The sequence below is a fragment of the Acipenser ruthenus genome, chromosome 44, assembly GCF_902713425.1.
Source record: "Acipenser ruthenus chromosome 44, fAciRut3.2 maternal haplotype, whole genome shotgun sequence".
NCBI classification, from domain to species: domain Eukaryota; kingdom Metazoa; phylum Chordata; class Actinopteri; order Acipenseriformes; family Acipenseridae; genus Acipenser; species Acipenser ruthenus.
This window is the reverse complement of record NC_081232.1, coordinates 2082370-2093850: the sequence shown is the minus strand read 5'-3', so window position 1 is coordinate 2093850 and position 11481 is coordinate 2082370. Positions and strand designations below refer to the sequence as shown.

Sequence of the window (11481 nt, the reverse complement as noted above, 5' to 3'; positions counted from 1 at the left end):
ATTTAACTACTTTTGGAGCTCTTTTTGGTGAGATCACCAGGGGTTGACTATGGTGGCATATTCAGGGATAAAACAGCGATAATAGCCGGCTAACCCCAATAGTGATCTCACCTGAGACTTGGTTCTCGGGATCGCTGTCTCCACCAGTGCCTGGACTTTTGAGGCGATCGGCTTTACCCATCCATTACCCATGATAAAGCCAAGATATTGGGTCTCTTGTTTGCCAAATGTGCATTTCCCCAGAAAGCAGTTTTCTTTCTCGAACTCTGAGTGAAATTTGCCAGTATCCCTTCGTCAGAGATTAACTGCGCCTTACCCAGTCGGTCGAGGAGATCATCCACTCGGGGCATTGGATATGCATGGAACTTGAAGTCCACACAGAACCGAGGGGATCCGTCCTTCTTGGGCACCATCACAATCAGACTGCACCACTCACTCTGGGAAGGTGCAGTGACTCCAAGTTCAAACATATCTCCCATCTCCTTGCTGACAGAGCCCCTGTGGCTTTCCAGGATCCAGTACGGTCGCTCTCACCCTTTAACACCTGTTGGAGTGATAACAGCATGGTTAATGACATCAGTTCGACTGGGCAAGTTAGAAAAAAACATCATTCAATTGTTCCACTAACTTAGAGAGCTCCTGTTTCTGATCTGGCAGTAACTATTTCCCCATCGGAATGTTAGTTGTAACTAGTGGATTGACAGTGAGTCCCAAGTCCTCTTCTATACTGTCATTGGCTATAAACATGGCCTCCCTTTCTATCCAGGGTTTTAGTAAATTAATATGATAAATATGAAGTTCGGTTGCGGCGAGCTGGTTGTCTAATTTCATAATTTACAAAATGTATGGAAAAGGCATAAATTGAATAACTATGTAGGCCTACTGTTTGATTATTGTACTGTATGTAGATTTTTGGTGAAGGGTGTAATTAGATAATCAATAGATGGTGTGACCATAATTCCCATAATTGATTAATAATTAACCCATAGTATTGCTAGGTTTATAATTCCATGCAGATGGTGTGACTGTAGTATTGCTAGGTTTATAATTCCATGCAGATGGTGTGACTGTAGTTGTGCTTAAGAATTTGTTAATTGTTGTAATTGTTAATTGTTGTTATTAATTGCTAAGTGTTGTAAACACAATCAGTCATGAATGAAGTAACTGAATACGTGAAAAACAGAAATAGCAAAATACAAGAAAAAATGGTTTCAGGTGGCTGGGACCCGAAGTTTGTGAACAACAGTGTTCCCCCATCCCCAGGACACCACCCTTGATAACTCTGATAAACACCGGCTCTGTTTTGATCTTATCTTGTGCTACTGGCCATCCCATTGTTCTACTGAACTTTCTGGTAACGCAGACACCAGTCACACCCTACTTTCCAGCTTGTACAAACTGTATAAATATCAACTGTAAACCCACTTGTGTTAACAGTCTCTTGTAGACTCTTCCCTTGTATACATTGATTAAAATATCTGGATAATCAACCTGAATCCTGCGTCTCTTTGGATAGAGGAGAGTAAATCTACTACAGTTTGCTCCTCCCACCCCTCTTTCACAAGATCGAGGACACCTCGGGGCTGCTTCCCGTACAGCAGCTCGAAGGGAGAGAACCCGGTCGAGCTCTGAGGCACCTCTCTCACGTGAGCCAAGCGCATGATCTCACCTTGAAAAGACTGAGGAACGAGTAACTGTGTTACAATCTGGCTTGTGCTCGTGGCTCGGTTACTCTATACAGTAAGTGCCCGACAATAATGTGGTGAGGATATGTGAACCACCCGGTTGCCGTCTGCCTCCTTCCCCTCGATAGACCGAACCTGCCCCCAGATATGGGCCAGCGTGGGGTCATTTTTTTGATCCCATGCCAGGTCCACATCTCGGTCCCAGAATTTCGGTATATTGAGAGGAGCTAATGTAGCTTCAGCACTAGGGGCCTCAGTGACCTGCCCCCGCAGGTCACACTGGGTCCCAACCCCCTTTCCCTTGTATTGGACAGACCTTGAAGATTCCCTGACCAACCCCCGACCTTGTTTCATTGACATTCCTTCCCATTTATCCACCTGTCGCTCGCTTTTTGTTTTCTTTGCTTTTGAATTATTATGTGTATACTGTTATTTAAATCTGTTATGTAAGTGGTCTGATTGTGGCAGTTGTATGTGTGACATGCTATACAAATGTATTGTGGTTTGTTATTTTTCTGCTATGTACTGTACAGTGCTTTGCGATACTTTTGTATAAAAAGCTCTATATAAATGCAATAAATAAATAAAATATTAAATACATATTGCAGTGGAAGACAGAATATATTTTACTATTAGTTTTGTCCAATTCGGCTTGGATTTTGGTGTGTGACCACATTTTCTTTTAGAGCTTCAGTTTCTTTCACTGTCCACATAGTTTAGGATTACCAGATTTCCACAGTGAAAAAGGTGAACCTTTTTTTGTTCTTCAATTCACTGATGCCATAGCAACTCTGAAGCAGTTAACAAAAATAACAGTGTATAAAATAATAATTGTTTAAAAATTAAACATGGGGTGAATTTATTGCAGATCATAACAACTCATTAATTTCCTTATATTGTCATCTAGTCAACACATGTTACTGTACAAAAAAATAGATCAGCTATAACCATTTAAACATCTGGTATACACATAATCAGGGCATAATATGGGCAGCAGTGTGGAGTAGTGGTTAGGGCTCTGGACTCTTGACCGGAGGGTTGTGGGTTCAATCCCCAGTGGGGGACACTGCTGCTGTTCCCTTGAGTAAGGTACTTTACCTAGATTGCTCCAGTAAAAACCCAACTGTATAAATGGGTAATTGTATGTAAAATTATGTGAAATAATGTATAATGTGATATCTTGTAAGTCGCCCTGGATAAGGGCATCTGCTAAGAAATAAATAATAATAATAATTGTCATCTAGTCAACACATGTTACTGTACAAAAAATAGATCAGCTATAACCATTTAAACATCTGGTATACACATAATCAGGGCATAATATGGGCAGCAGTGTGGAGTAGTGGTTAGGGCTCTGGACTCTTGACCGGAGGGTTGTGGGTTCAATCCCCAGTGGGGGACACTGCTGCTGTTCCCTTGAGTAAGGTACTTTACCTAGATTGCTCCAGTAAAAACCCAACTGTATAAATGGGTAATTGTATGTAAAATTATGTGAAATAATGTATAATGTGATATCTTGTAAGTCGCCCTGGATAAGGGCATCTGCTAAGAAATAAATAATAATAATAATTGTCATCTAGTCAACACATGTTACTGTACAAAAAATAGATCAGCTATAACCATTTAAACATCTGGTATACACATAATCAGAATGGTTAAACACATAAGAGTTTATTATTTTATTTTTGAATGGAGTGATATATGGAGCCTTCAAACAAGCCTCTATCACTCCCCTCCTCAAAAAACCTACCCTCGACCCCACCTCCCTCCAGAGCTACCGTCCTGTCTCCCTCCTACCCTTCCTCTCCAAAACCCTCGAGCGGGCTGTACACCACCAGCTCTCTGCTCTTCTGTCCAACCACTCTCTGCTTGACCCTCTCCAATCTGGCTTCCGCTCTGCTCACTCTACTGAAACTGCCCTCCTGACTGTCACTAACTCACTAAACTCTGCCTGAGCTGCCTCTCTCTCCTCTGTCCTAATTCTCCTCACTCTATTCTACTATCCTCTCTCTCTGACCTGGGAATCTCTGGCACTGCTCTGGCCTGGTTCTCCTCCTACCTCTCCAACCGCACTTACCAGGTAACCTGGCGTGGAGCAACATCCACACCTCACCCTCTCTCAACAGGAGTCCCCCAAGGGTCAGTCTTGGGTCCTCTCCTGTTCTCTCTCTACACCCGCTCCCTGGGCCCCCTCATCGCATCCTATGGTTTCTCATACCATTTCTATGCTGATGATGCTCAGATTTTCCTCTCCTTCTCCCCCTCTGACTCCACCATCCCCTCCCGTATCTCTACCTGTCTGTCTGCTATTTCCTCCTGGATGCACTCGCATCATCTCAAACTCAACCTCTCTAAATCTGACCTCCTTTTCTTTCCCTCCTCCTCCCCCTCCTCTGATCTCTCTATCTCTGTTCCTCTGGAATCTACCACACTCTCTCCCTCCTCCTCAGCTAAGAACCTCAGAGTCACCCTGGACCCCTGCCTCTCGTATTCCCAGCACATCTCCACTCTGGCACACACTTGGCGATTCTTCCTGAGCAACATCCGAAGAATCCGACCCTTCCTCACCAACTATGCCACCCAGCTCCTGGTCCAGGCCCTGGTACTCTCCCACCTAGACTACTGCAACTCCCTCCTGGCTGGCCTCCCTGCATCCGCCACCCGTCTGCTCCAGCTCATCCAGAACTCTGCTGCTCGCCTGGTGTTCTCTCTGCCTCACTTCTCCCACGCTACTCCACTACTCCGCTCGCTCCACTGGCTCCCAATCACCGCTCGCATCCAGTTCAAGACTCTTGTACTCGCCTACAGATGCCTTGACCAGACTGCACCCAGCTACCTCCAGACCCTCATCTCTCCCTACACCCCCACTCGACCTCTCCGCTCCGCCTGCACTAGAAGACTAGCTCTACCTCCGCTACGCTACCCTGCCTCCAGAGCCCGCTCCTTCTCCACCCTCGCCCTGCAGTGGTGGAATGACCTTCCTACAGATATCAGGACTGCCCAGTCCCTGACCACCTTCTGGCGCCTCCTCAAGACTCACCTCTTCAGACAGCACGTGAAGAACTCCTCTTTTCCCTCTGGACACTTTATCACTCTTCCTTAATGCGCTTTACTTGCTCTTATCTGCTCCCTATTTTACTGCATTTAATCCTGTACTTTACAGAGTACTGTACTGTAATCTGCCACAAGTGTTATTAAATCTGTAGTATTTTGCATTTAGCCGTATCCTGAGGTAACTATCACTGACACTGTTATCTGCTTCGTTACTGAATCGTATTTTGTCATATACTTGTACTTACTCGAACTGAAGTCATTGTATTTTATCTTGCTCTTAATTGTATTATTACTTGTACTGTGATTCTTGAAATGTATTTTTGTTTACGACTGTAAGTCGCCCTGGGTAAGGGTGTCTGCTAAGAAATAAATAATAATAATAATAATAATAATAATAATAATAATAATAATAATAATAATACATTCTGCTATTACACTGCAGAGCACACTGATACAGTACAATATTAAAACCCAGACAATTAACAATTTTACTGTTTCTGACCAGGACAAAAAATTACGGCTGAACAATCTCAATTTTCCCGGGATGTCTGGTAACACTAAAGTAGTTCCCAGAGACATTTTTAGTTTTTTGCTCTACTTGTCTCCTCAGAATATTGTAACATGGAAGTAAAGAAAGCAATCCAGGCAGGTATTCTGGTCTCAAAGGCACAGTTTATTATAAATGACAAAATAAACAATAACGAACACAGGATAAATAAAAGGTTTAACAAACAGACAGGTAACACACACACAGCGAACAGTCTCTGCGTGTCTGACTTGGTAATCACAAAAACAGACTCTCCCACAGCTCCAAAACTCACACTCTCCAACCAGCCCCTCCCTCTGTCAGACTTAAAATCCCCCCCCCCCCCAATTTTGCACCATCATTCTCCCCCATCACAGGCATGCAGTCCCGTTGTCTGTAGGCTGTGTCCTGGAGCTATCTGGTGTACTCAGGGCCAGGCAGTTTGTTGTCATCATCTGGTGGAAGGCCGAACACTAGCTCAGCAGGAGTGTGGAGCTCTCGTCCCAGCATCAGGCGTGCTGGGGTGCAGTTGGTGGACTCCTGAGTGTTCCAGTCATGCTGATGGGCAACGGTGATGATCGCCAGCTGCACTGCGAGCGTCCGGTTGAACCGTCACACAAGGCCATCGCTCTGAGGGTGGAGCGGCGTGGTCCGGGTCTTGTGGATCCCCAACCGGCGACACATCTCAGCCAGCAACTTGAACTCAAAATTGCGCCCTGGGTCCAAGTGGAGTTCCTGAGGGAGCCTGAACCAGGATGAACGGGAGACTGACATCAGCTGCCCAGGACCTTCTCCATGAGCCACTCAAAGGTGGCCGGAGCGTTGCACAGTCCAAAGGGAATCACCTTGAACTGTCAGAGGCCCCTGCCCGTGGAGAAGGCGGTCTTGGGTTGGACTGCAGGAGTGAGGGCCACCCGCTAATATCCTCTCTTGAGGTTGAGGGAGGAGAACCAGGAGGAGCCAGCCACTCGGTCCAGTGACTCGTCATTCAGGCGCCTGTAGTCCACACGGAACCGCCATTCCCCGTCCTTCTTTCGGACCATCACTACTGGCTTTGTGCGCGCTCCCCCAATCACAGGCATGCAGTCCCGTCGTCTGCCTCGCCGTTACAATATGAACCAAACCTTGTATAGTTTGTTTCCCATGTGCAAAAGGTTCGAGTCCAGCTGTTATTCACATTGAGGTTTGTGCGTTTGCCAAACGGATCGAGACCACCTGTTTAAGTGGACTCGGTACGGTTCATTTCCAAGGCGGACTTTGTTGTTCACACTTCACACCAAACGTACCGAACCCTAAATGGACCCAGTGTGAACACAGCTGCCTAAGCTCAAAACATATCTCTTTGGGCTCCCGAGTGGCGCATACAGTAAAGGCGCTCCACGTGGAGTGCAGGATGCACTCTATAGTCTGGACGTCGCGAGTTCGAGTCCAGGCTATTCCTTTGCCGACCGAGGACGGGAGCTTCCAAGGGGCGGCGCTCAATTGGCCGAGCGTCGCCCGGGGGGAGGGAGGGTTAGGTCGGCCAGGGTGTCCTCGGTTCACCGCGCACCAGCAACCCCTGTAGTCTGGCCGGGCGCCTGCGGGCTTGCCTGTAAGCTGCCCGAGAGCTACGTTGTCCTCCGACGCTGTAGCTCTTGGGTGGCTGCATGGTGAGTCCGCAGTGTGTAAAAAAGCGGTCGGCTGACGGCACACGCATGTGTTCGTCTTTGCCCTCCCGAGTCAGCGCAGGGGTGGTAGCGGTGAGCTGAGCCTAAAAATAATTGGCCATTTCCAAATTGGGGAGAAAATAATAAAAAATAATTGGCAACGACTAAATTAAAAAAACAAAAAAACAAAAAAAAAACACATATCTCTTTGATCTGGCTTTCACTGGTGACTGTGACAGATGGGAGCTCTTTTGGCTACCTTGCTTTTTATTATTTATTTCTGTAAAGCTCCCTGGGCTGCTTACACACGAAGGACGCTATATAAATGAAACCAGCCTGATGTGGTCACCTCCTGTACTGCATAGTCCAGTCTGTTCTATGGGCTCACACTGTGACACACATGTGGGGGGGGGGGGGGGGGGGAGCTTGTGTCCCTACAGCTGAGCATGTAAACAAACTGGCCTGTCATTGGCGCTTCCTTTCTTTCTTATAAATGCAGACTTTAGTAGAATGTGACCAAAAAAAAATAATTGACATTCTCATTGACAATAGATTGACCAGTGGGACACTACAGCCTTGACAAGAAATTTGTATATATATATATTTTTTTTAATTACATTTTTTTTTGTTATTTAACCCCAAACCCTGCGCGCGCGTCCCCTCCCCCCCGTGGCGTGCGCGCCGCCGCTACAGGTCTCAATTGCAAGGTCTCGCGAGACGTTGGGGTCCCCACAGTCGCGCGTTGAGCGGAGAATCTCGAGACGCTGCGGTGGTTCAGTCAGGAGAAAAAATAAAATTAGGAAAAAATAACACAAACAATTAATAATTCCTTAATAGCTTTGTGTACGTGAGTGGTGTCTGTTTCTTTTTAGTTATTGTAGAAAAAGACGCCTAGGGTTTTAGTATTAATATTTTCTTAGCGGACGGAGGAGACGTAAGCCGATTTGTTTTTTATTTTTTATTCTGAGGTTAAATTTAACATAAAAAGGAATCGCCCTCCGATGTTGAAGCAACAGCTGAGTGTTGGTGGCCGAAAAGCCGCTAACGGGACCATCACCACGGCGGGGTTGACCTCCTCCGCCAGCACCGGGAGCAGCAGCAGGCCGGCTGCTGGAAGGTAAGTCAAAGCCGGCAAAAATGTTAGGGAAAGTCTGTGGCTTCCCGCGGCCTGGGAAGGCGAGGGGCGTGAACTGTAGTGCGTATCTAACCAATTAAAGAGCGCATTTGTGTGACGAGTGTTCGTCTGAGCCAATCGTGGGTCGGGGTGGGCTTATTTGTGCGATTGCAGCCAATGGTCTTCCCCAAAAGCTTAGCTGGCTTCAGTTGGATTGAAAAGAGAGTTACCCAATGACAGTTCACGTTCAATTAAAATTAGAAGTGTTTCCTCCAAAGGAGGCGTGATTTTTTACCTGTTCAGGGCTGTGTTGATCTCGTTCTGTCGGAGTTGTTTAATAAGCCGGCATTTTCTTTCTTTGTTTCATTTTCGCTTTTTACAACTTTTAATTAGTGGCAACGATGAGGGTTGTCGAAACCATTTCAGAAATATATTTTTGAAATATGCAATAGTTTTTGGTAGTGGTTGTCTCTAGTGTAGTGTTAGTACATTTATTTGCACGACACTGCAACCAAAAAAATACAATTTGCAGTTACTTAAATCAATTTATTAACACATTAAATCCATATCTAATGTTGACACTGTAATCGAACTGTCCGTTGTTACAATGTTATGTTTGCATGGATCTAGGGTATTTAAGAGTTATTTTTAATTACATTTCACACGCCCACGAATGCATTGTGTTTTATTTTTTATATCATTGCTTACTCGTCTACACACACACACACACACAAACACATGTCACAATAAATAGTTTCTTGGTACTAATCGGGGTTGGGGTCAATTCCCATGACCTTTTTAATCTAATCTAATTTAATTATTGTATTTCTGTCTCTTACTGTATTACTTGTATTGTAACACTTGAATGTATTTGTATTTGCTTGCGATTGTAAGTCGCCCTGGATAAGGGCGTCTGCTAAGAAATAAATAATAATAATAATAATCAGTTTCAATTCCTTCAAAGGAATTCATTTCATTCTAAAGGATTTGGAATTGGAGTTGATTTAAAAATAATTGGGAAGTGATTTTAAAAAGGAAATGCAATTGGAATTAAAAAAATTGAATTGACGCAAGGCTTGATTGGGGAATGCTGAATCACAGAGGTACACTTTCAGCACAATCATTTTACCAGTGTAACCAGTTACACTGGTTACACTGTTTGGAAAATCACTTTGCCCTGCTTCACCTAGGCCTGTTTCTGTACAACTCTGACTGAGAACTAGGAGTTATCCAAGCATTAGTTTTAACTTAAAGCCATGACACTTCTAAAGAGAAACTATCAATGATCAGTGTAGAGTGTGAGATGTATACATACTTGAGGATGTCACAATTCTCTTTTATATTAATTTGATGTTTTGCAGTGGGAATGCAGGTGTCTGACGTGTATATATTACTTTTTTTTCCTAGGGGCAGAAACTCTGGCAAGGGGCCTCCACAGTCCTCTCCAGTGAGTATTCCAGTTTTCAAACAGCTTCTGATGGCTGAATAACTACCATTAATGAGTGCTTAACACTCATGAACGAGCTTCTGATTGCTGCAGTGTTTCACTTACAGCGAAGCCCAGCTCAAAATTCTTTAGTGACATATTTCACAAATTGTTTTTATTGCAGATACATTAAAACAACTCAAATAGATGTAGATCAGTAACAATATAGTATACATATTTTAACTACATACATATTTATTAAAAATCTGCCTTTTTTTAAAATCATTTTGACAAACAGACCTCGTGCAGAAATAATTTACTTACCATTATTTATCGTTGGCGGCAGTAACGGCAACGTACAGTCCCCCACTCTGACTCATGTCCTCTAAAAATACAATGATAAAATAAATATTTACACTGCCCGACTATTGTGGGGCTGGCATAATTGCACATGTAGCAATCTGCTCATTTAAAAAAAAAAAAAAAAAAAAAAAACACCACTTTAAATCCCATTGCACTGAAGTAGTATACAGGCTTGGTATTTACGCTGACACAGCAGATGCATTCATTCAAAGCCATTCAGAACCACAGCATTTGCTCCAGTGCAAAGTTTGCACTACTTGAAATAGAACAAAGATTTGGCATACTAAAACAAGCCATATTTTCCCCAAAAGGAACAAACAGCTAATGCTTAACAACGGTATCTTTTGACTCCCATTCCAGCCAACCGTTGCAAAATCTGCACATCATTATTTTGTCAACGTCTGCTGCATAGATCCCCTCATGCTCAGTCTTTGCAGCGTTGTTTAATTGTTATGCGAGGTTTAGGCATTTTAGAAACAAATGCCTCTTCTCTCCATCACAATAAATTTCCAAACGACTCGCTCCAAATTATACATCTGCGCAGGTGCTAGTCAGAGCTTACGTTTCCTTTCAGACAGTGTCTATGGTAACGGCTGAGCCTTGACAACTACGATTGCAAGTATTTATTTAAAGTGTTTTTATATAAACCACCCGATTTTTATAAATGTCATTCTATGTTTGCTTTCTAATTTCTTTTTATTTTGTTTTATTTGCATTTCATTTGTTTTGTTACATTTAAATTTATCTTGTGCTGTTCGTATTTGCGAAAAACCGGGGGCTCTAGCTGCAACCCAAACTCCAACCTGGACAAACAAGGGCTTTAACCCATTCTGTACCAAATGCATGTCTTTGAAAAAAAATCAGAACACAAGCTGTATTGATGTAATAAAACTTTATTTAGACATTAACTTTCGCAGTTAACAATATTAGAATAAGTTAGCATAACAATAGAAAGAGAATTAAAATGACAGATAGATGTTAGATAAAAATGCTCCAAAATATTTATAAAGTAGCCCCACCTCAAATGCGGAGGTTGGCACTTAATAATAATTAAAATTAAACTCGCATCAGTCCTGCAATGCTCTTTCCCCTCCAGCTTTCATAGAGATTAGGAGATGTGATAAGAGTTTCACCCACAGCTATAAAACACTCGAGCAAGATAGAGCTGGAATAAAATAACCAGTGCAGTTTTTGACAAACGCTCTGTTTGAAGACGTTGTTATTGTTTAATTTTGTACTAGTTCTTGATATTTCTGTACTAGGTTTTGTGTCTCCATTGAAAAACCCTTTCTGGGGTTTGCTGGCTGTAAGAGAAAGCGATGGTTAATATTGATTTACAGTGCATTCCTTTTAATTGCATGGAGTCGGGACCAGACAGACGCCATGCAATAATACGGAGTATGCAATTACCCAAAGTTATACTGATGTTAGTTCATAACTATCTTTAACAAACGAACAGTATATATCTATTACTTTAGAAATACATAAAGCATAACACACAGTTTATACCAGAGGTGGCCAAACCGTGGCTCGAATGAACTGAAGAAAGAATAAGAAACATGTTTATTATTCTTTCTTCTCTCCCTTCAGTTTCTTTGAGCCTGCAAGGAGGCTGTGTGGTCCAGTGGTTAAAGAAAATGGATTGTAACCAGGAGGTCCCCGGTTCA

The 11481-nt window shown here is 43.3% G+C and overlaps 1 protein-coding gene across 1 annotated transcript in view; it reads left to right on the top strand.

The window, feature by feature from the left end:
- The first annotated feature begins 7600 nt into the window (after positions 1-7600).
- The window catches only part of atxn2l (ataxin 2-like), a 39562-nt gene continuing 35681 nt past the window's right edge, over positions 7601-11481 (top strand). Inside the window, exons 1-2 of the mRNA XM_033997798.3 lie at positions 7601-8028; positions 9433-9472. Coding sequence (XP_033853689.2) covers positions 7913-8028; positions 9433-9472 — 156 coding nt within the window. The 5' untranslated portion in view covers positions 7601-7912. The remainder of the gene's footprint in view (positions 8029-9432; positions 9473-11481) is intronic.